Source organism: Capricornis sumatraensis, chromosome 1 (assembly GCF_032405125.1).
Source record: "Capricornis sumatraensis isolate serow.1 chromosome 1, serow.2, whole genome shotgun sequence".
Lineage (NCBI taxonomy): Eukaryota > Metazoa > Chordata > Mammalia > Artiodactyla > Bovidae > Capricornis > Capricornis sumatraensis.
This window is the reverse complement of record NC_091069.1, coordinates 175,277,012-175,302,945: the sequence shown is the minus strand read 5'-3', so window position 1 is coordinate 175,302,945 and position 25,934 is coordinate 175,277,012. Positions and strand designations below refer to the sequence as shown.

The window sequence follows — 25,934 nt, the reverse complement described above, 5'->3', positions numbered from 1 at the left end:
AATTCACAGCAGAAACTTCTGCTGAGGTTACAGGTGGAGAGGAAAGGTGCACAGGGCTGGACTCTTACTCAGTATACCCCCCACCCTCACCTTAAACCTCAAGCAGCAGCTTACCTCGCTGCAGTACTACCTGTTGAATACATTTTGCTAATATTTCCTAAATTTAACTTTTGTGATTAGATGAATCAAAAAGTACAGCACAAACATAAGTTTAATGTTAAAGTAAAATATAAACAACGAATCTTGCATTTAATGTTATTCATAGGCCATTGACAGACAGGCTGTTTAGTAGCTAGGCATGGAGACCAAGAAGTTAGTGTGTACAACTGAAATGAACATGACTTTGACACACCAAAATGAATGTTTAGCCTTTGTTTTGCTTTGGGTACTCCCCCATATTTATAAAACTAGCACTGGAAAAAAAACAACAACAACAACAAAATCGCAGCTATAATTTTTTAAGGCCCTACTGATAAGTGTGTAAGGCTCATAGTTATCTCTCAGAGTATAAATTTAGCGCCCAAGAAAAAAAGCACTAAGATGTCCCCTTCCTCTCTGCTTGACATTTGAATATTAAGAAAACGACAGTGTGAAAATAGGGAGTTATGAAGACGTGGATTCTTTGGCTGTGTTACTAATCGGTTTGAGCAGGTCACAAACCTTGTAAGTTCCAGTTCCTATGAAACAAGAGAGTAGAATAGAACGAGATTTTCCTGGTGTGGGAAAGCAGCACAGAAAGCAGAGAATACAAACAAGGTGTGTGAGTACAGGAAGGAGGAGAGGCAAAGCAGAGAAAGCAGCTGCAGCCTGGCAGAGGGGCCTTCGGATGAGGCTGTGGCCTGCACACCCCTTTTCCGTCCACTTGGGGGAGCCAGCGCCTCACCTTGTAGCTACAGATCCACCCTCTGCATTTCAAGCGGTTGTAAAATCAATTTAGAGGGTGGAAACCAGCATTAAAGAGGAAGGAGAACAGAACCTAATCCAAAGTATCAGAGTGCATCACACATGGTGAGGGCATTATTTTGCAAGATTTAATTTTCCTATTATATATAATATATAAAGCATGTGCATATCAGGACAGGATATATAATTTTTCCTTGGCTGATGATAATACAAAATGTTTGAAAAATGCTTAACCGACTCTCCTGCCTACCAGAGGAGACAGGGAGGTCTAGCTCTTTCATCCATCTCTCCCCCTCCATCTCCCCCTCCCCCTTTCTATACTGCCTTCCTCTAGTACTGCCCACTCTCCCTCCCTCTCTCCCTTCTTCTCCGCATCTCTTCTTTCCCTTGCTATCCACTGTCCTCACTTCTCCTCTGTCCAGGTGCTCTATCCCACTTTCCCACTCACTCTGTCTCTCCTCCCTTCCTCCATGCTCCTGTCACCACCATCTCTGCCTCACACCCCCTCCACCCACCCCCTTGCCCCTCTTGTGCCTCAGTCTCACAGGAGCCGACGTGACAAGACACAGTCCACCTTGGGGTGTGACGGCTTCACCTTCCCCCACCCTTGACCCAGGATGGAGACTCACTCCCAAACTTCTTCATTTCAGGCTATTATTGTAAGGGTGTGACCTGGATGACATACCTATGGAGGAAACGGGTTGAAGGGTTCCTGAGGTTTGAAGATGCTCATTGGAGCTGGTGAGATATGAACCAAAGCAACCAGACTTGGCAGTGCCAGCCGTGGTCTACGGAGAGGAGAGAGGGACTGCCCCAGCCACCGGAATCTATGCCTAACTGTTCAACGGGGAAATGTCACAAAGTGCGCAAGTCACTGGGCCCTCTCTGGGTCTCAGGGCTCTTATCTGTCAGTGGGGACGATTAGGCTTGATGCTCAGGAAGACCTTCTGACCCCTGACAACAGAGATGTTATAAAAATGGTATTGCCCAGACTCACGTATGACCATATCGCCAAAAACTGAAAGGGAAAAATTAAGTTCAGATTTAACCAAAGGGAATGAGCATTTTGAACAAACTGCTGTCCTTACTGAAGCTGAAAATCAAATACAAGGCAAACTGGAAATGAATGATTTTCCCACATTACAAACTGTAGGCCAGTCAAAGTGGGGAGAGAGCACTAATAAAACCATCACCACTGGGGAGGTCTATCTATGGCATTTGCCTCGGTTCCTGAGTACTCCCAGAATGCTTAACAAAATGCAAAAAATAGACCTAGGTTTTGAGTAGGTGAGTGCCGTGATCTTTGTATTTAGTTCTATAGATACGAGATGCAGTATCAACATAGGGAAAGCAGAGGGTAAAAACCAAGTATCACTCCTTAAACCTCCAATTTGTGTTACTATCACTACTTGTTAACTATTAAATTCTACAGATATGAATTGTTCCTCTTTACAATAATTTTGATACTTGGGAACTTCTCCATTCAATACCTATAGAGACAAAGCTCCTACAGAAAGGTCACACACACACAAAACCAATCTTCATTGTCATTCTTCAAAGTGACATCATTTAAAAGGATCAATATTAACTAGCCAAGTTATTTAACATATGCTCCTTTGGTCTAGATACTAATTTCCCAGTGCCTCAGCTGATACGGTTATGCAGGCAGTGTCCATCTCAGTCCCTCTGCCTCTCAGTCTGTCTCCAGTCTTCCTCCCTCCCAATCTCTTTCCCTCACTCTCTCTAGAGAAGAGGCACAGAACCTGAGCAATGCACTAGAAATCAAAGGAGTCTGTTTCTCTGTCAGATAGCACTTAATTATAAATTTGAAAAGATGCAAGCAACTGGGGTTAAAAAGAACCTTTTGATACGTTTAGGTTAAAAAGTGACCATTTCAGAAAAGTATTTCTGAAGAGCAAACTAGAGTTTGGACAATTGCCTGGTCTTCCCAATAAGAAGTACCCAGGAAACTCTTTCATTTAGACATGCAAATGTTTTGCTTGTCTAGAAGGTTCTGACAGTGGTGAAGAAAAATAATGATTTTCCGTATCTTGAGATTTTCATAAACAAAAGAGTGAATTATGACTTGAATGGCATTAGCCATAAGTCTGCAAATTTTAATTCTATTTTTAGCCCACCCATTCATTCATCCACCCAACAAACACTTAATGTTTACTGTGTGCCAAGTATTGGGGTTATGCAGTGAGAGACATGACCTCTTATGGAGTTCACAATTTCTGCATTTTCAAAGTTGGCTTAATTGCCATTTTTAATATTACTCGTTAGAGATTTTAGAGGGTTATACTTTCTACATTAGTCAAATTTTGTATGACATGGGAAGAAAGCACATACTATGAGTAGCGTAAATAAAGCCTTAAGTCCTCTAGATCCTACTGGGAATTAATAAACAGCTTGATTTTTTTTCATGTTCCCCTAAATTGTGGACTATTTAAAACATATTTTGGTGGATAGCTTTCTAAATGCATTACAAGTTCCTTGCTTTTTCATGCAGGATATGCCAATGATTCATTATTACCTATTACTAATATAATATTACTATGCTGTATCATAATACAGTGGTTCTGTTGGACTCTATATTGGGTTATATTGGGACACAGGAGCATCTGCACCAATGGAGAATAGCTCTTGACCACCTTGATCTTTTGGGTTCTTTTGACTCTTTTTTTGGAAGTTTATCTTTCTTTCCTGTCAGGTACTGATATCAAGCTACTTGCTCAAACTCTTGATTCTTATTTGCTGCTTCTAAATTGCTATGGGCTTGGAAACAATCTAACCAAGAAAGAGAGAGGGCTTCATGGTAGACAAGAAGGAGTTCCTCTGGAAAGAGAAGAACTTTATCTTTGTGATATTTCTTTTGGTTGCTCAGAGGCTGGTTTTTATTTTCTTCTTGTTTCTTATGTTATAAATAGGTAACATTTTTGGGGTAGCTGTGTTCTTAATCACTGAATTTATTCCACTACAAAATGCAATATTCCTATGGCTTAACTTGACTTTTTTATTTTATGGAGTTTTTAGAACTCTATTTTGTAACTGGTAGGTAGACCTTCAGCTACTTCTTAAGTAGATACCAAACTGCTTGCCTTGATTTACTGGACTGATACCTTTAAACCACGGTAAGGCAAGGTTATGCTGGATACTCCGTTGTTATTTAGTTGTTAAATTGTGTCAACTCTTTATGACCCCATGGACCGTAGCCCACCAGGCTTATCTGTCCATGGGATTTCCTAGGCAAGAATACTGGAGTGGGTTGCCATGTCCTTCTCCAGGGGATCTTTCCAAACCAGGGATTGAACCCATGTCTCCTGTATGGGAAGTGGATCCTTTCAACACTGAGCCATCAGGGAAGCCCAGATATTCTGTTACAATTGGTCAATTTTGAAACGAAGAGTCTTTCCCCTTATACACTGATTTGGCAAAAACAAGGCTCACAGGAAGTGCGTATCGTGATCTCTATATTCCCATACCTTGGCAATTTGGTAAGAATATGAGCAAAGTGAGACTTCTGACTAAATCCCAGAGATCATAAATCAGATAAGAAAAGTAACATGACTTACTACTTTCTAGGCTGATATCTTCCCAAATATCTAGGGAGATGGGATAATACTCAGCTGAGCTCAGATGATGGAATGTGGGGTCAGTGGTCAAGAACGGCTTTACTGGGATCTTATTAAATAGACTTGAGGAGAAAATATTGCTGTCACTGGAGATTTCCAGACAAAAAATATAGCGAGCATAAAAATTTGGATTTAAAAAAAGACTAGGAAATTTTATCAAGTACTCCAGAGAGTCAGAAGGTATTTTCACCCTGGAGCTTACTGCTTTCATACTGACAGGGGAGCTATTATGTTTTCTTTAGCTAATGCCATTTGATGACTTTACAGGAGATTAATTATCAGGTGTTGATGAGATCCTTTTAGAGCTCAGCATCCTTTTATATTCAACTATTACTTGCCAGGTGGCTCAGCAAGAATCCGCCTGCAGTGCAGGAGATGCGTGCTTGATCCTTGGGTTGGGAAGGTCCCCTGGAGGAGGAAATGGCAACCCACTCCAGTATTCTTGCCTGGAAAATTCCATGGACAGAAGAGCCTGGTGGGTTATAGTCCATGGAGTTGCAAAGAGTCAGACACCGATGAGCAGCTGAACACACACACTTGACTTTGGTCATTCTTAGCAAAGAATGAGGTCTCATTCTCTAGAGCTGGGCTGTGCCATATAGTAGACACTTGTCACCTATATTTATTAAACAAAGTTGAAAATGCAGTTCTCAATAGCACTAATCACACATCATGTGTTCACTAAGCACACATAACCAGTGGCTATGGTACTGGACATCACAGACACAAAACATTTCCACCCTACTGACGGCTCTATGGCACAGTGCTGTGCTAGAGTCTTGCCTCAAGGGGACTGCCACCCTGGTGTACTGGCAGTTTCACCTCCAGCATGACAACTTCATTGAGTCAAAGCCTTGACTAGCCTGATCCTAGGACTTCCTCCACACTGTATCCTACAACTCTGAACCTCTGCGTTAGCCCTTCTTTGCAACAGGGTCCTGAGAGAGCTCTAGGACTTTTTGTCAACATTATTTCTCAAGGTTCCCTCCATTTGTACATTGGAAACTCAGTTATTTCCATAGCTGGATATGTCATCTTGAGAGGGTAACAGGCAGGAAGGCCAGGGGTCTCCAAACAGAGGAAATAGCCTGCAAGTGTCACATATTCTTATCTCTCTTAAGTGGCAGGAGGAAACAAACTAGCGATATTTTTTCCTTCTCTATACAAATTTAAAAGGAGGTTTCTCTTAAAATTCTGTGTTGCCATAATGACACCTGGTTTCACCTGAAGTTAACCATTGCCTTTTTCTTATGGAACTGTTTATCTGTAGCTATGCTAATGTACTATGCATTTACCCCAAACTCTGTCCTCAAGTCGGTTCCCCCTTCTGGGCTCAGAACCTACTTGATAAACCAGTATGTTATACTCCGATATTGTTCCTCTAATCTATGTAAATGAAACTATTTGTATGGTGATCTGCCCTTCTTCAGGATTCAAGTTAATCATTTTATGGCCCAAGATAAACCATTTGGTGCCAAGATTATCCCAAAATACATCTTATGGGTGAAGGGCCTGGTGCCATTTTAAGTTTTGAGACATTCCTTGCTTTCATTAACAGACTGCTGGTGACTATATAACATCCAGCTGAAGACTAGCAGGGGGGTACTCTTTCTAACCCCCTTCTGATGCCTATGTCAGAAGCTTTCTCTATCTCCTTTATGCTTTAATAAAACTTTGTTACACAAAAGCTCTGAGCGATCAAGCCTCATCTCTGGCCCCAGATTGAATTCTTCTCTGGGGGCCAAGAATCCTGGCGTCGTAATTCAACAATAACCTTTCAATCTAACCAACCAGTGTTCTTCCTGACCCTTTGTTAACGATTGAATATGTTTAGTATGCTATGAAAAAAATGTATAAATCAGATTGGGAGCTGGAAGAAGTGAGTTGTGAAGTTTTAGGGCTCTATGATTCTACTTATTTCAACAAAACATAGAGGGTTGATTGACGTTCTCCCCTATAAACTGTCAAGAAATATATTTCACTAGATAATTTGATTAGGTATCTATCAATCTGTCTATCGTTTTGGTTGAGGGCGGGGATGATGAGGAAGTTAGGGATGAAGGGAATATTTAGGTCAAAAGAAAACATCAGTGGAACTTGAAACCTAAGGCCTGCAAAGTAGGATGGTTAACCTCAGATGAATTCTAATGTCAGGATTACCCAGAGTTTTAATAAAGAGAAGCTACTTTTACTTCCTCAAGCCTGCCTATTATTTTGATTCAGTCTGAGGATACTGGCAGTTAGGTTAGTCAGGATACTGTTGAACATTTGACTTCACCCTCCATTAGGAATTTTGGACCACTGTGGAGAAAGAGGGGTGAGTGAGAAAGAAGTCTGACAGCCATTAACTTAGAGATTTAACAGGCACTACTTTACCAGGAGAGAATTCCCAGTTAACTTGGGTCCACCTGTTGGGAAGCCTTGCTGTTGGGTATTTATGGCCCTAAGTGTCCTCCACTGAAACCCTCCACCACCAACCTACTTGTTATGAAAATCGTAGATCTCCTGGATGTTGCCAAAGATGATGTGCTCCTTATTAAGGATCCCAGGGGGGATCTCCTCCACACCACTGGTCATTTCCCACAGGTAGGTCTGTAAGACAGCAACAGTTCCATCATTGGCAAGCACTGCCATGTGAAATACATACAAAATAAATAGGCCTTAAAAACTTGTGGGGTAAGGGTCAGACTAGGGATGCACGTAGCGCTTAAAAAGTGAGATGGTAAATAAGCAGAATGAAAAGAAAGAAAACCTGAATGTTCTATTATCTTGATCTGCTGTTAAGGAAATTCATCCCAGCAACAGCACAAACTCCATACTTTTATTTATTAAATATGCTCTGAGTTTGACTGTGTGTCAGGGGGGAGATGTCGATTTTCAGACTTAAGTTCATAGACTGTGTCATGGATTTTAGTTTGAATTCATTTTCCTTACATGCTGTCTTTTGCTGGGTCTAGTTCTAATCTGAGAAAAGTTTGTTTTCCAAAGCACTTTTGATTCTCATGCAATTATTACTGATATGGGGAAAGACATCCTCTGGCTGGTTTTTCATTCTTCAAGCTCTGGGGTAAGACAGAGTACTGAGCTCCTCTCCAGTACCAGATTTGGCAAGGACATCATTTTCTAACACAGTTGAGAACTGATGACCACAAGACTTACCTCTAAGCACTCGTGTAAGTCTCTCACATAAGCCTTCTCTGTCTGGAGCAATTCTGCCATAATGAATCTAGAAGGAAACAAGCGGGCTTTTAGTTGGTTAGAGAGATAAGGCATCCCTTCTTTCAAACTTCACTGCCCCCACCCCAAGCATTTATCACATTCTTGAAGGTCCTTTATTTCTACTTTACTAACATAAATCTCTTCCTCTGAGTCCCTCTCACTCTGATCATTTGCTTTGTGTCCCTTCAGTATGCTTGTGCTCAGCAAGTTCCATACTTACTCCCCTCCTTCCTGCCCCAGTTCTACCATGTTGTGATTCTGTGCTGACATTTGTGTACTCCCAGTTGCATGTGTGTACGGGCACAAGCATGTAGCACCACTCACACTCATTCTCACCAACTAGACACCAACTCAGCTTCCTACACTTCTCTTACTGTAGCTCCCAGAATGCTGATTCCTGCTCAGCAGAATTGCTAACTTATACCAAAATGGTTCACAGTGCCACAGGTTAAACCAGGTTTAAAAGTCAGAAAGGTTAGCAAACTGTTTTCTGTAATGAACCAGAGAGTAACTACTTGTGGGTCATTCAGTCTCTGTCACAAGCACTCGGCTTTGTTGTTGGACATGAAAGAAGCCACAGACATATGTTAAAAAGAAATGAGTCTGGCTGTGTTCCAATAAAATTATTTATGAACAGAAAATAATTTCATCTAATTTTTATGTAGCAAAAATATTCTTGTTTTGATAGTTGTCACCGTTTAAAAATGTAGAAAATAATTTTTAGTTTATAGCCTATATAAAACAGGTGGTGGGCCAGGGGTATCCTGTAGGCCATAGTATGCTGACCTCTGGCCTCCAAAGGGACTATTTTACATCGTAAACTACTGTGCCTGAGGCTGAGTGGGTGATCCCAACCACAGCACAAGCTAACAATGCTAAGTGACTGCTTTTCACTCTCCGGAAAAGAGAAGGGTGTGCCACACATTTGCAAGGAGAGGGCTCCTGTCTCCCTGGACTCCTAAACAACACAGTGCACCCGGGCAGACATCAGGCTTAAAGACGTGAGGCTTCACTGTAGTGTACCCACATCTTTCACAAATTTGTATTATAAATGGTCCTTCCTAGCTGGCATGTGCTGTGCAATAATCTCTAATTTAGCACAAAGTACGTTTTTATACATTTATTTCAGATTTTCTATGTCACTGTTTTCATGGTGCTTTATAATGAAAATTCCTATTTATAATGTGTCACAGATAAAAATTTAGAGAAAGATTATCCACAGAGTGTTCCCTGTTGGGAATTTCACAAGAAATGTTAAAATAAGAGGCATCTTCTCCTGGACCTTTATCTTCATGGGGTTTTTTTTTTTTTTTAAAGCAATACATTGTTCTAGCAGTAGCCTTTCCATTAAAGTATAAAAATTCCCTTTTGGAGGAGTTAATAAGCCACACTCTTACTATTCTTGCTCTATTGGTAGATGGAAAGTCCATGAGCTTTGAGGTCAGACAAACAGGAACTGAATCATGACTGCTGTTTCCTAGAGGCAGGTCTTGCTTCTCCAAGCCCCAGACTACTCAATTGTAACACAGCTGATCACACAGGGCTGCGGCAAGGATTAAACAAGCTCATGCAAGCAAAGTTCCTAGAACACTGTAAGTGCTTGGTAAAAAAGGAAAGAAGATCAGAAGAAATGTAATCCCACGTGCGTTGAAAAGCTGTCTTTGATTTTACTGCCTTGGATTCTGGCAAGCTTCTATCTTCTCCTTTTTTCTCCTTCTGCTTCCTGCAGTTTTTCCTGTTTTCCTTCATCATATAGCTCCAGTACCCTCTACCCCATTTTCTTTTCCTTTCCATTCACCTCTACCATCCTCTGGCCATTTGGAGTCCCAGAGAGAGCCCAGCAGGAAGATCTGTCCTCTCTCTCATTTTCCTCCCTGTTATGGGTTGAATTGTGTCTCCCCTGAAACGCACATGTTGTGTCCTAACTCCCGGTGCCTCAGGATGTGGTACTTATTTAGAAACAGAGTCACTGCAGATGCAGTTAGTTAAGACGAGGTCATACTGGCGTAGGCTGGGCTCCCAGTCCAAAATGATTAGTATCCCTAAAAGGGGTGGGGGGGATCTGGACACAGGCCTGTGCTCAGGGAGGATGCCAAGTGCACATGAAGACAGCCATCAATATGGCAGGAGAATGGCCTGGAGCAGAGGCTTCCCTCCCAGCCCGCAGAAGGAACCAACCCAGACAACACTGTACGTTCAGACTTCTCGCCTCCAGAACTGTGAGATGATACACTCCTGTTGTTAAAAGCGTCTCCTTCATCATACTTTGTCACCGCAGCCCAAACAAACCACCATACTCCCAGAGGAAACACAAGCTCTGACTTCAGAGACCACCTTGAATTTCTTCAGCTCCAAGGGACCTGTGGTCCTACTTTATTTTGATAAAATTAACTACAGAAGACTTCTTAATCTTAGCGCACACTTTTTTCCAGCATTGCCTGAAAGGACTCTGTCAGAATGTTCTTCATAAAGTGTGCGCACATCTCTGGCTGAATGTAACTGTGAAACACCGACGTAAAGGAAACAGAGTGGCAAGACTTGGTTTGTAAAGTTGACTTGCTTCATTGTTTCTTCTCTCCAATGCCCTACACTTCTTGGTTAGTGTGAAATGTGGGTGGAAGCATCCCGTCTGTCCATCCCAACCTCTGTAGGTGGTCATGAGGATACATCAGCTAGTCTAAAGTGATGGGCCATGAGGAACCTGCCAGTCAAGCGGAAACTGCCCTCAACCCCTGCCCACACGCACACATAAACATACTCTTTTTTCCTGGCTGATTTCCGCTTCTCTTCATTGACCTCGTGGTTGGCATCCCGGAGCTTGACCTCACGATCTGAAAGGCTTGCTGGGATGATGTCCAGCTCCAGGTCCTTGTTATCCTACACACACACAGATCACAGAGGTCACCTTGGAGATGTTCTGGGAAAGCAACTCAGCAGAGTTAGGGGAGGCAGGGGACAAGAAGAACAGAGAAAGATATAATGGAGAAGGATAAGAAGATGGGGAATCCCACCAGCTGCCACCCACAAGCACTCTTCTTCATAATTCTTCAAAAAAATTCTTCATAATGTTTTTTCAAATAATAAAATATAAAATATTCAAGTCAATTGTTCAGGACTAATATCTACAACAAAGGAAAAGAATGAACACATTTGATAATTAGTGTCATATTTCCCCAAGGACTTTGGCTCTATTTAGATCTACACAGACACACTGCTCCAAGGTTGATTATTAACCATTAAAACAGATGTGAAACAGAAATGCATAAATACAGAAGAAAACTTCCACTTGTCAAGGGAAAGTAATAAAAGTAAATATTTTTATTTAAACAAACAGCTTCTCTGGAAATAGAAAGCTAAATGGTAGAACGATTACTGAATTTTCTAATTGCCCATTCCTGCTTACTTCAACCACTGTCTGGTATTTATATAGGATGAAAATCTCTAGGAAAAAAAGCTTATAGGTTAAAGCCTGGGGGAGATGTTAATTCCCCCAATTTTAGTGGTTTGACCACTTTATTCTCTGTTTCAGAGTGTGAGCCTATTTAAAGATTTAAGAACTAGAAATCCTAGGATTAAATTGCCGCCCTGTATTTAGCTCTTAATTCATAGGTTACTGACCCCTATTATAAAGAAGAGATTAAAAAGTCAGTCTTCTTTGCTTCCTGGCAAAGAGTGTCTCTTTTCAGCTGAAATGTCAAATAGACTTTACACATATTGCCTCCCTTATTCTTAAAAGAGCACTATTATACATACTGAGGACTCTAATCATTTGCTGGTCAACATAATTAGGTGAAGACAGTACTGATGAAGCCAAGATAAGGAGTTTAATCCTCAAAGTCAGCAGTTAACTCTACACATAGAAAAACTCTGTTCTGTAGCCATAGGTCCCACCCCTGGCCAGCCAATTTTACAATATACACAGCACCAATTGTGGGGAGTTGGAAGTTCCAGCAAGATCCAGCCCATCCAGGAGAAAAACCACACAAGGCAAGTGCTCTAGGTGTCAACAGCTCAGAAAGATTCCTCTGCAGTCGCCGCTTCCTTCCACAGTGAGGAGCAGCAGTACTGAGGGAGGGGGAAAGGAAGATGTCCCACCCGGGAACCCCCACACCTACCTCTGTGTTGACTCCTAGGGCTTTCTCCAGGGAGTACCGGTATTTTCCCATCCTCAGGGAGAAGTCTCTGTAATGCTTGTCCACTGTGGTCACCCATTTCCTGATCTCTGTGGCATGAATGTGACCTTTTTCCACAAAGCTATCAGCCAGCTGAATCAGAAGCTTCACCTTCTCCTTTGTTTGCTGCCCCAAAAGATGGTCATAAGTTACTAGTTGACCTTCACTCTCATAACCCATCACTCCATCCTTCTTCACAGCAGCCATAGAGACCCCAGAGCCAGACTGCCTCAATTTGTATCCCAGTTGCTGTCACTTATAGGCAGGAGGTCCTGGGTAAGCTACTGAAACCCTCTGTGCCTCAGTTCCTTCATATGCAAAATAGGGATCATAACAGTTTTTATATCATAACATTGTTATGAGCATTACATGAGTTGACAATGCAGGATGGGTCTGAACACAATGCTCAAAATAAGAGTTCAGTAAGCAATATATGTTAGCCAGTATGATTACTGATTTAAGAATCTCTTATGTTAATATAGTACTTTACTGGTTTACAGAGTATGCTAATGTCACATCAGAGGCTTGTTTGGGTCTTTTTTTTTTTAATGTATGTATTTATTTATTTATTTATTTTTTTGCCATGTCAGGTCGGGTTCTTTGTTTATTTATTTTGGTCTACAAAAAGATGATTTCAAAATTCCGAAGAACAGACTTGAAAGTGAACATATAGACTACAACTTACTTGCAAATTCAAATAAGTCTACGTTTCATTCCTGCTGCTAACTGAAAAATCTTAAATTATGATTGTGAACAATTTTATTTCCCTCAAACCCAGTAGAATTGAAATATGGTTCAAAAATTTAGCTGAAGTGAAAGAGCCTCTTTTAATACTGTTTGTTTTTTTTTTTTTTAGAATAGCAAAGCACCCCTAGAAGGAAGGTGGAGGGAGGCAGTGTAGGTCTTATTGAGTCACATATGAAAAAAGCTGAGGCTCTGAGAGGCTTAGGGCTTGTCCAAGTTCATACAACCTGTAAGTGGTAGAGTGTATTTGCCTCTTGTCTATAGTTTCTAGTTCTCTCCCTTCGTTGCACTGGCTTGAAGAAGGCTTTCTAAACATCAAGTGTGTTGGTACAGCCAGAATCTGAAGAAATCTAACTAGCAGATTTAAGAGTAAACTCTGTCTCCTTCACCACCAGGATCTTATCTTTAGTTTTCTTTAGAGAGAGGATGGATACAAAGCTAGTGTCCATCACGGGGCTAAGTGAGGTAGAGCCATGGCATATATTGGGTTAATTTCATTTCTAACAAGAGTGTGTTCAACACCTACCCTGACCACACCAATGTGTAGAGGGGTGTGGGAACTGACTTGAGGGGTAGACAAGAGAAGAAAAAGAGATACTCATTTCCTCCCAACAGTCTTTATCCCTAGAGGGACAAGACTCACCCAGAGTAGTTAAATAACTCAGGGCATTGTATAACTGAATGTCAAAATGTAAAGTACATATAGTTAACACTGCAGTGATCTTAAAAAAGGGGGAAAAAAAAAAGGTGGGCTGGCAGAGGCAAGACAGGTCTCATGGGGGAGGTGGGGTCTACGTGCGTGGATTCATGTCAATGTATGGCAAAACCAATACAGTATTATAAAGTAAAATAAAGTAAAAATAAAAAGTTAAAAAAAAAAAAAGGCATAGAAATGGAAGGGCTGTCCAAACAAGCAAACACTTGCTCATCTTTTATCCTAAGTTTGAGTTATGAAACTTTAAAGTCTATTAGGAAAGTCTGATAGATTTTAAGAGAAAGGAAGAGTATTTAAATACTATTCTGAAAAATAATCTTTTTTCTTTCAGACAGGGGGAAAGTAGGTCCAAAATTTGGACCATGCTACAATCCAGATAACTGAGGGAAGCAGACAGAAAACCACTGGGGCAACAGCGGAACAGACAGAAGCGCCTTTCACTCCTTATGCCACCACCATCACCCTGGCCTCTCCAGGCTCATCTACAGCCCCTCCCCCCCATGAGAGACTGATCCTCTCCAGAAATGCCAGAGGCGGCTTCTGGTTGGAAGGGCAAGAAGAGAACTTGGCCACCACACGGCCAGGGCTCCCACTCTCTAGCAACTCATTGAACACGTCTGAGCCTCTCCTATCTCAGTGCAGTGGGCTGGTCCCTGGGGCTGGGAGACAAGGGGCCAGAAGAGCGTTAGTGTGAAGGAAATAAGGTGGGTATGAGGACAGGAGAAACACCTCCTTAACCATGGAAAGGCAAACAGCAGCAGCACTGAGAATAAAAGATACCTGGTATTCCAAGAACTTTTAAAAAGCTTTATTTGGCTGCACTGGGTCTTAGCTGCAGCATGTGGGATCTAGTTCCCTGACCAGGGACCAAACCGTGCATTGGAAGCACAGAGTCTTAGCCACTGGACCACCAGGAAAGTTCCCCAAGGACTTACATATCATTGCATTTGGGGTTTTCCCTCTAGAAAACAATTTTTCTTAGTTTTTTTTTTTTTTTTAAACTTTAAACATTAATTTTGTAGCTATAATCAAGAAATCTATCTTGATATAAAAGTCTTGGAAATATATATCTATTCTCTGCTATTGGTACGGAAACTTGTATATGAGATGGGGGTTTATAGCCTACTGGTAACAACAGTCCTACCAGAGCAGCTATAGCAGAGGAAATTATATCCTGAAACATCAAAACTGATTTCAGTGTCAATAAGGAGAATGGCATGTGAGCAAGAGCATTCCAGGTACATGTGGGACCCAGGGAAGCAAACAGACAGTGAAATGAGCAGCACAGAAAGGCCTTCCTCACGTGGCCTCCCCTGTCTGACCACGGCTCTCCGTGGCTCCTAAACGCCAGCCATGTTGAGCTTCGCCCGCCCCTCCTGCAATCAGCGGCTCTTCCTCACCCGTTTTCATCTAAATGTCCCTCGTCCCCTCCCTACAAGCTGAGTGGGGGACTGCCCTTCCCAGTGTTCACACAGTACCACACACACATGCTGCTACTTCAGTGTGTATCATCCTGAGTTATTCATGTGTCTCCTTCATTAGACCATATGTTTCTAAGAGATAAATGTGGTATCTTACTCATTTGTATCAGCAATGTTTAGTAGGTATAGCATAAATGTTGGGAAAATGGATGAGTGGGCAAATACTGTGCTGAGAAGTGAGTAGAGCTAGACCAGCAAGAGTTGAAGGCTTACATGGGGAAGAATGGTTGTTCAGTCAATCAGTCGTGTCCAACTCTTTGTGACTCCGTGGACTGTAGCACCTCAGGCTTCCCTCTCCTTCACCATCTACTGGAGCTTGCTCAAACTCATGTCCACTGAGTCAGTGATGCCACCCAACCATCTTGTCCTCTATCATCCCCTTCTCCTCTCACCTTCAATCTTTCCCAGCATCAGGGTCTTTTCTAATGAGTTGGCTCTTCACATCAGGTGGCCAAAGTGCTTTGATTATATGGACCTTTGCTGGTAAAGTAATGACGCTGCTTTTTCATATGTTGTCTAGGCTTGTCATAGCTTTTCCCCCAAAGAGCAAGCGCCTTTTAATTTCATAGCTGCAGTCACCGTCTACAGTGATTTTGGAGGCCAAGAAAATAGTCTTTCACTGTTTCCATCGTTTCCCCATCTATTTGCCATGAAGTGACAGGACCAGATGCCATGATCTTTGTTTTTTGAATGTCGCGTTTTAAGCAAGCTTTTTCATTGTCTCTTTCACCTTCATCACGAGGCTCTTTAGTTCCTCTTCACTTTCTGCCATAAGGGGGTGGTGTCATCTGCTTATCTGAGGTTATTGATATTTCTCCCGGCAATATTGATTCCAGTTTGTGATTCATCCAGACCAGCATTTTGCATGATGTACTCTGCATAAAAGTTAAATAAGCAGGGTGACAATGTACAGCCTTGATGTACTCCTTTTCCAACTTGGAACCAGTTCATTGTTCCACGTCAGGTTCTAACTGCTGCTTCTTAACCTGTATACAGGTTTCTCAGGAGACATGTAAGGTGGTCTGGTGTTCCCATCTCTTTCAGAATTTTCCACAGTTTACTGTGATCCATTCAGTCAAAGGCTTTAGCATAGTCAATGAAGCAGAAGCAGATGTTTTTCTGGAATTCTCTTGCTTTCTCTATGATCCAGCGGATATTGGCAATTTGATCTCTGGTTCCTCTGCCTTTTCTAAATCCAGTTTGTACATCTGGAAGTTCTTGGTTCATGTACTGTTGAAGCCGAGCTTGGATGATTTTGAGCATGATCTTGCTAGCATGTGAAATGAGTGCAATTGTGTGGTAGTTTGAACATTCTTTGGCATTTGGGAATGGAATGAAAACTGATGAACAGATTTGACTCATGAAACGGACCCAACCATGCCCATGGCCCATCCTGAGAGCAGTCTGAACTAATTTCTAGTAGGTGACTATGGTGGCACCGTGTGACCTGCAGCATGTCTGGCCACTGCTGATGAGATCAGAGGAAAAACCTGTCCCATGAGGGCAGCCCATCAATATGCAGCCAGTGACTTCCAAGGTGTCCTGGTCTAGGAGCTCTTACTGAACAGGGACAGGGGCAACATGCTGGGTGGATTTTCTGGGAACATGGACCATAGAGACAGCATTCTGGGTAGCTTGTTGCAGAGCAGAAGTGAAAGCAGAGAGGAGGAGAGAAGGGAAGCTGAATCACAGTGGTGGTGATGTTAGCCTGTGATGAGCTGACCAGGTAACACGGCTACTGGAACTGACCTTGGTCTCAGGTGACATCCCAATTTTCACCTCCAGAGGTGAGACTATGCTACATGTCTTGTTCTTCCCATCGGGCTGAGTCACTGAGCTCTTCCTGGGCTCCTGGGAAGTCCAGCTACATAGCTTCTGTCTTTATTTCCATATCCTGCCATACAATAATCTTTTCCTCTTTGTAACCTAAGCCAGTTTGAAACTCAAATCTTACCACCAAGAAGAGTAACTTATATAGACTGACAAAGCGGGGGTCAGATTGCAGAGGTGATGGCATGTTAGGTTCAGAAGTAAAGACATGATCCTGTGGACAAAGGGAGACTTTGGGGAATATAATTCACTTGGGATTGGAAATTTGGGACTGACATCTCACTTATCTTGGGGTTCTTATGCCCCCTACTATATGTTTTGCTTTTTCATTTTGAATTCTAATTGTTACCACTGGAAAAGACAGAAGTTAAAAAAAATAAGAGTTCAATTTTTCTTTTTTCTTTCTTTCTCTTCCTTCCTTTGATCAGTTAATATTATACCATTTTCCCTAATCACAGTGCCTTACTCTGAATATAGTTTGTAAAAAACCCCTTTGGTGTCTTTAGCACATTTGACAAGTCTTTAAAATTTAGCCTTCTTGATATATTCTTATAAACCTATTATAAACTTCCAATTGGCCTTTCATTGCTAATCTGCCTTGTACTTATTGCTACATTTTTTGTAGGTATGGAATTATTGAGTTCCCTGTATAGGAAAACAGTTTCTTGAGGTATATCTTCATATTCATTTCATGGGAGACAGAAATTGTCATTAAACATGAAAAACTAAACTTTTCAAAAATGTATGTCACATGTGAGCTGTATTCATTCCTCTTAAGAAAGAAAAATGAAGTTGCTCGGTTGTGTCCAGCTCTTTGTGACCCCATGGACTATAGCCTACCAGATTCCTCAGTCCATGGGATCTTCCAGGCAAGAGTACTGGAGTGGGTTGCCATCTCCTTCTCCAGGGGATCTTCCTAATCCAGGGATTAAACCAGGGTCTCCCAGGTTGTAGGCAGACCCTTTGCCATCTAAGCCACCAGGGAAGGCCCATTCCTCTTAAGAGTTTCAGAAACAGAAATATGCTCATCTTTTATCTGCTGCTTAGATTCTACTTTTCTCATAGAAAGTGCCTGACAGGTTCAGTGTTCCCTTTCCTGGCTATCTGAATTCCAAGACATAATTTAGTTCAACTAAAGCTCCAGTTGCTTTCATTATCACTTAATTCTCTTTGTTAAGAAGAATTTAGCCAAGTTTATCTCATAGCTTCTTTCACTTTCACAGATGAAATTATCAGTTTAAAAAACTACTTTCTCAGCAATTAAGGAATCAATTCCAGTCGCCATTGCAACAAAAAGAATTAAATATCTAGGAATAAACTTACCTAAGGAGATGAAAGAACTGTACACAGAAGATTATAAGACACTAATGAAAGAAATCAAAGATGACATAAACAGATGGAGGGATATTCCATGTTCCTGGATAAAAGAATCAATACTGTGAAAATGACTATACTATCAAATGCAATCTACAGATTCAATGCGATCCCTATCAAATTACCAATGGGATTTGTCACAGAACTAGAACAAAAAATTTCACAATTCATATGGAAACACAAAAGACCCAGAATAGCCAAAGCAGTCTTGAGAAAGAAGAATGGAACTGGAGGAATCAACCTTCCTGACTTCACGTTATGCTACAAAGCTACAGTCATCAAGACAGTATGGTACTGGCACAAAAACAGAAATATAGACCAATGGAACAAGATAGAAAGCCCAGAGATAAACCTATGCACCTATGGGTACCTTATTTTTGACAAAGGAGGCAAGAATATACCATGGGGCAAAGACAGCCTCTTCACTAAATGGTGCTGGGAAAACTGGACCGCTACATGTAAAAGAATGAAATTAGAACACTTGCTAAACACCATACACAAAGATAAACTCAAAATGGATCAAAGACCTAAATGTAAGGCCAGAAACTATAAAACTCTTAGAGGAAAACATAGGTAGAACACTTGATGACATAAATTAAAGCAAGATCCTCTATGACCCACCTCCTAGATTAATGGAAATAAAAACCAAAGTAAATAAGTGGAACCTGATTAAACTTTAAAACTTTTGCACAGCAAAGGAAACTAGAAGCAAGGTGAAAAGACAACTCTCAGAAGGGGAGAAAATAATAGCAAATGAAACAACTGACAAACGATTAATTTCCAAAATGCATAAGCAGCTCAAACAACTCAATACCAGAAAAACAAACAACCCAATCAAAAAGTGGGAAAAAGACCTAAACAGACATTTCTCCAAAGAAGACATACAGATGGCTAACAAACACATGAAAAGATGCTCAACATCGCTCATCATTAGAGAAATGCAAATCAAAACTACAATGAGATATCACCTCACACCTGTCAGAATTGCCCTCATCAAAAAGCTTACAAACAATAAATGCTGGAGAGGGTGTGGAGAAAAGGGAACACTCTTTCACTGTTGTTAGGAATGTAAATTGATACAGCCACTGTGGAAGATGGTAAGGAGATTCCTTAAAAAACTAGGAATAAAAACACCATATGACCCAGCAATTCCACTCCTAGGCATATACCCTGAGGAAACCAAAATTGAAAGAGACACATGTGTCCCACTGTTCACTGCAGCACTATCTACAATAGCTAGGACATGGAAGCAACCTAGATGTCCATCGACAGATAAATGGATAAAGAAGTTGTGGTGTGTGTGTGTGTGTGTATATATATATATATACACATACACACAATGGAGTATTTACTCAGCCATAAAAAGCATTTGAGTTAGTTCTGATGAGGTGGATGAACCTAGAACCTATTATACAGAGTGAAGTGAGTCAGGAAGAGAAAGATAAATACCATATTGTAACACATATATATGGAATCTAGAAAAATGGTACTGAAGAATTTATTTACAGGGCAACAGTGGAGAAACAGACATAGAGACTAGACTTATGGACATGCGGAGAGGGGAGGAGAGGGTGAGATGTATGGAAAGAGTAACATGGAAACTTACATTACCATATGAAAAATAGACATCCAACGGGAATTTGCTGTATGTCTCAGGAAACTCAAACAGGGGCTCTGTATCAACCTAGAGGGGTGGGTTGGGGAGGGAGATGGGAGGGAGATTCAAAAAGGAGGGGATATATGTATACCTACGGCTTGATTCATGTTGAGGTTTGACAGAAAACAGCAAAATTCTCTAAAGCGATTTTATCCTTCAATAAAAAATAAATTAATTTAAAAAGTACTTTCTCAACATCATTACTCATTGAGAAATGTAAATAAAAACCACAATGAAATTCCACTTCATACCCTCTAGCATGGCTATATAAAGAAGACAGATGATAACCAGTGTTGGAGAGGATATGGAGAAGTCAGAACTCATATACACTGCTGGTGGGAATGGCAAATGGTGTTCACACTTTTGGAAACAGTTTGGCATTTCTTCAAAAAGTTAAATATAGAGTCATCATGTGATCCAGACATTCTACTTTCAGGTATATACCTAAGAGAATTGAAAACAAATGTTCACACCAACACCTGTACACAATGTTCACAGCAACATCATTCACAGTAGTCAAAAACTGGAAACAATTCAAATGTCTATCAACTGATGAATGGATAAACAAATGTGGCATATAGCCATACAATGGAGTATTATCCACTCACAAAAATGGAGTTCCAATGAAGACCCGCTGCAATATGGATGAATCTTGAAAATATGTTAAGTAAAAGAAGCCAGATACTAAAGACCACATATTATATGATTTCATGATTCGAAGTTGCATCACAAAGTGTCTGGAACAGGTAGATTCATAGAGATAGAAAGCAGATTAGAGGTTGTCAGGGGTTTAGAGGAGGAAAAGATATGAGTAACTATTGATGGGTATTGGGTTTATTCTGGGAGTGATGAAATATTCTGGAGCTAGATGGTGGCAATCGTTGCACAATCCTGTCAATGTATGAAAAACCACTAAATTGTAAAAAATGGAAAACAAAAGAATCTAAAGAGTTTTGCTATTAGAAAAACTGAGTTCTTCCAGATGTTAAGATGATTAAGCTTTAATTAGCACCATATACCTTAGCCCTTTATAAATTTTAAAATCCACAGCTGGAATATATCACTTGGATTCTTCCAACTGGCTTGACTACAATGGAGCACAACAAGAAAAATTTGTTTTCCTCTTATCCTCACACAAATTGTTTGTCTTATTTTTATTCTCACATTTCTGTATTGCTATATAGAAAGTACCTTTTGATATGCAGTGTTTCTTCTACTTGATCTCTTTCTTTGGAATAGAGTATCTAATTTGACAGACTCAGTATATTCTATTGCTCAGTTCAATCCTGTGGTCCATCATATTTTCTGTCTTGTGATTTAAGGTCAATTTGGTTTCTATTTCAAATTCACTTTATTGGTTATAAACATTAAAACCAAAGATGACTGGTTAAAAGAGGTTTGTTTCTGATAAGTAGGACTAGGGTAGGGCTGGAGGCTATTGCCTTTCATCAGAAGATCCCCAGGTAGATTTGTTAACTTGAGATATTCTCATAACGAATAGTCCTGACAGTTGGAAATGATAGATGGGAGGATGAAATCCCATTAACAGAAATAGTTAAGAGTAAGAACAGAGAGAGAGCCAAAGTAAAAAAATCATATTAAATAGAAATTTGAGGAGGAAGGGTCGTTGATATCTACCCAGACTTTTTTTTCTCTTATGTTCTCAAATATCTGTAGCCTCTCTTCAATGTGTAAGATATAGTTCAGTTCAGTCGCTCAGTCATGTCTGACTCTTTGCGACCGCAAGAACCGCAGCATGCCAGGCCTCCCTGTCCATCACCAACTCCCGGAGTCTACCCAAACCAATGTCCATCGAGTTGGTGACGCCATCCAACCATCTCATCCTCTGTCATCCACTTCTGCTCCTGCCCTCAACCTTCCCCAGCATCAGGGTCTTTTCCAGTGAGTCAGCTCTTCTCATCAGGTGGCCAAAATCAACATTGGAGTTTCAGCTTCAACATCAGACCTTCCAATGAACACCCAGGACTGATCTCCTTTAGGATGGATGGGTTGGATATCCTTGCAGTCCAAGGGACTCTCAAGAGTCTTTTCCAACACCACAGTTCAAAAGCATCAATTCTTCGGCACTCAGCTTTCTTTATAGTCCAACTCTCACATCCATACATGACCACTGGAAAAACCATAGCCTTGACTAGATGGCCCTTTGTTGGCAAAGTAATGTCTCTGCTTTTGAATATGCTATTTAGTTGGTCATAACTTTCCTCCCAAGAAGTAAGCGTCTTTTAATTTCATTGCTGCAATCACCATCTGCAGTGATTTTGGAGCCCAGAAAAATAAAGTCAGCCACTGTTTCCACTGTTTCCCCATCTATCTGCCATGAAGTGATGGGACTGGATGCCATGATCTTAGTTTTCTGAATGTTGAGCTTTAAACCAACTTTTTCACTCTCCTCTTTCACTTTCATCAAAGGGCTCTTTAGTTCCTCTTCACTTTCTGCCATAAGGGTGATGTCATCTGCATATCTGAGGTTACTGATATTTCTCCCGGCAATCTTGATTCCAGCTTGTGTTTCATCCAGCCCAGCATTTCTCATGATGTACTCTGCATATAAGTTAAATAAGCAGGGTGACAATATACAGCCTTGACATATTCCTTTTCCTATTTGGAACCAGTCTGTTGTTCCATGTCCAGTTCTAACTGTTGCTTCCTGACCTGCATACAGATTTCTCAAGAGGCAGGTTAGGTGGTCTGGTATTCCCACCTCTTTCAGAATTTTCCACAGTTTATGGTGATCCACACAGTCAAAGGCTGTGGCATAATCAATGAAGCAGAAATAGATGTTTTTCTGGAACTCTCTTGCTTTTTCCATGATCCAGTGGATGTTCACAATTTGATTTCTGGTTCCTCTGCCTTTTCTAAAACCAGCTTGAACATCAGGAAGTTCATGGTTCACATATTGCTAAAGCCTGGCTTGGAGAATTTTGAGCATTACTTTACTAGCATGTGAGATGAGTGCAATTGTGTGGTAGTTTGAGCATTCTTTGGCATTGCCTTTCTTTGGGATTGGAATGAAAACTGACCTTTTCCAGTCCTGTGACCACTGCTGAGTTTTCCAAATTTGCTGACATATTGAGTGCAGCACTTTCACAGCATCATCTTCCAGGATTTGAAATAGCTGAACTGGAATTCCATCACCTCCACTAGCTTTGTTCATAGTGATGCTTCCTAAGGCCCATTTGACTTCACATTCCAGGATGTCTGGCTCTAGGTAAGTGATTACACCATCGTGATTATCTTGGTTGTGAAGATCTTTTTTGTACAGTTCTTCTGTGTATTCTTGCCACCTCTTCTTAATATCTTCTGCTTCTGTTAAGTCCCTACCATTTCTGTCCTTTATTGAGCCCATCTTTGCGTGAAATATTCCCTTGGTATCTCTAATTTTCTTGAAGAGATCTCTAGTCTTTCCCATTCTATTCTTTTCCTCTATTTCTTTGCACTGATTGCTGAGGAAGGCTTTCTTATCTCTCCTTGCTATTCTTTGGAACTCTGCATTCAGATGCTTATATCTTTCCTTTTCTCCTTTGCTTTTCGCTTCTCTTCTTTTCACAGCTATTTGTAAGGCCTCCTCAGAAGGCCATTTTGCTCTTTTGCATTTCTTTTTCTTGGGGATCGTCTTGATTCCTGTCTCCTGTACAATGTCATGAACCTCCATCCATAGTTCATCAGGCACTCTGTCTATCAGATCTAGTCCCTTAAATCTGTGTCTCATTTCCACTGTATAGTCATAAGGAATTTGATTTGTCATACCTGAATGATCTAGTGGTTTTCTCCACTTTCTTCAATTTCAGTCTGAATTTGGCAATAAGGAGTTCATGATCTGAGCTACAGTCAGCTCCAGGTCTTGTTTTTGCTCACTGTATAGAGCTTCTCCATCTTTGGCTGCAAAGAATATAATCAACCTGATGTCAGTGTTGACCATCTGGTGCCGCGCTCGTGTGCCGTTGCAGCTTCCGCACTCATGCGCCGTCGCAGCCACCATAAGATATAGTTAGGTAAGTGAATAAAGCATTGTTCTTGTCCTTTCAGGTCTTGCAGGCTCATACTGGAGACGACACTGCATACACATTACTGGGAGAACAGGATGGTCCGTGACAGGTGTCTTAAGGGCTGTACAGACAATGGTTGCAGTCCAAGGACGGGCCAGATTGTATCCTGGCAGGTAGGCAGGATCACGGAGGAGGAGGCACTGAAGTGGAATGGCGGCATCTTTTTAAAAAGTACAAACTAGAGGGAAGGGAAGGCTAATCTAAGGAGAAAATTAGTATAGAAAAGATACAGAGGCACGAAAATAAATTATGTATTTCTTGGAGGGTAGGAAAATATATCCATGCAGCTGGAGTGTAAAATTTGCATAAATGGGTAACTGAAGATACAGCTGGGGTGCTAAGGTGACACAGATGTAGATGTTGTTGAGTGTTAGCCTGAAGGCACTGGGGAGTCATAAAAGCTCTCCAGCTGGTTGGTAGTATGACCAAAGTAGTGTTTTAGAGAGGAACACCAATGAAGGACAGGATGGATTGGAAGGAAGGAAAGGCTGAAATCAAAGAACCCAATTAGGGTGACAACAATGTGAGTAGAGAGGAGAAAGATAGGAAGATTGTAAAGGAAGAATAAAATAAATTGACTAAATGTTTCTACTTTTGTGACGGGCAGATCCTGATCATAGGAAGTTCTGGGTATCCGCTGTGATCCATCCTATGTGAACAGGATCACCATGGATCTGGTACTATTCAGACTACTAATGACTCATTGTTGACAGTCTGGAGAAGGGCAGATGGATGCAAAGCGGGTAATTCAAAACCATTTTCATTTGGATTTGAAAAGGGTTCTGGGCATCTGCCACATCCCTAGTGCTGTTTGTCCTAGCTGGTGTTGAAATGAATCTCTTATCTGATTGACAGCTTTTCATATTGAGTGACAAGGCCCAAAAGCTCACAAGTGTGCAGAGGAAAACTCCCCACTATCAAGAGTTCAGGGTGTAGGAGTCACAAAGTGTAAAACTACTTCTGAAATATCTTAGGAATGAGGCTAAGAGTCTAATTTTGTTACAGCAAATTAGAGGGAAGTTTGCCATAGTGTCAGAGGGATCTCTGGGTAAGGTAGGCATCAATATGTTCCTCCCTTGACTCCCACAAAAGCAGCTCTCATCCTGGAAGAGCATCTGCCGTGTCTGGAAGTGATACCAAAGGTGGTCCTCCATGGCAGGGAGCCCAGGGTGAGGGACAAGGAAGCTACAAAGAGGGAACTGAGATAGATTTCCTTCCAACCCAAGGTCCTCAGATCAAATCCTGGCTAGGAAAACATGAAAACAAGATTTCCTTCTATTGTCGCATTTTCCATCTCAGTGTGAATGGGATGTGGGTACATACACCAGCGTGTGTTTTGCTCCCCAGGGACCCCAGCCCAGCTCATTTCCTGGGCAAGGCCAGATGGAAATAGTTAGTTCTGGAATCTGCTTTGTGAAGCCACCCATAGCCACTGGCCCTTCTCAAAAGGTGGACTTCCAAGGCCTTTCAGATTTCAAGAGTATGTGGCTGATTTCATACACACAATGTGCATTTCACATGAATACATTCCTTTGTTGTATTTGGTCTAAAAGAACACAGCAGATTCCAGAACCTGGAGCACAAAGATGAGGTCCATTCAGAAGCACAGCATATAGGAGTTGAGACCCTGTGTACAGAGCTCTACCCAGCAGCTGCATCTCTTTGAATGTTCAGATTTCAAAGGAGATGATTCTACCTACATGTCCCCCCTTGGTGCTATAGTCAAGCTTTTCTGTACAGAGGCTATTCTCCCGCTCACAGTGTGTAAATGGCCAGAATGGGGTGTGCTGGGTGGAAGGGGAGGGCTCCAGGATGCTTCCTACCTTGGCAGGCACCCTGAACTCCCCATATTCTTTCAGCAGTTCCTGAGTCTCCTCTGTGGTCTCCCCGGTGGAGGTATGTGTTGAGAGGTAATATTCACCTGTTTCTTGGATCCAGTCTAGTGCCTGTGGGAGGAAACAACCCACTAAGTTCTCCCAAAAGCCAGCTGTTAGTAGGAAAACATGCCATGCTCTGATGTAAACATTGTGGTTTGGAACAATATGATGGACCCAGGAAACCCTGGCATGATTTAATCAGTATGTAGCTTGGAAGTTGATTTATGAAAGTGGCCTTCTCTGTTATACTTGGAAAAACC

General features: G+C 41.3%; 1 protein-coding gene across 6 annotated transcripts in view; it reads right to left on the bottom strand.

Moving 5' to 3' along the window:
- The window catches only part of KALRN (kalirin RhoGEF kinase), a 694,704-nt gene that overhangs the window by 234,256 nt on the left and 434,514 nt on the right, over positions 1-25,934 (bottom strand). For all 6 annotated transcript variants that reach the window (XM_068966221.1, XM_068966363.1, XM_068966508.1 and 3 more), the window contains exons 21-25: positions 25,621-25,743; positions 11,873-12,055; positions 10,516-10,634; positions 7,698-7,764; positions 7,021-7,130 (exon numbers count right to left, since the gene is read on the bottom strand). In XM_068966221.1, the coding sequence (XP_068822322.1) occupies positions 7,021-7,130; positions 7,698-7,764; positions 10,516-10,634; positions 11,873-12,055; positions 25,621-25,743 (602 nt within the window). The remainder of the gene's footprint in view (positions 1-7,020; positions 7,131-7,697; positions 7,765-10,515; positions 10,635-11,872; positions 12,056-25,620; positions 25,744-25,934) is intronic.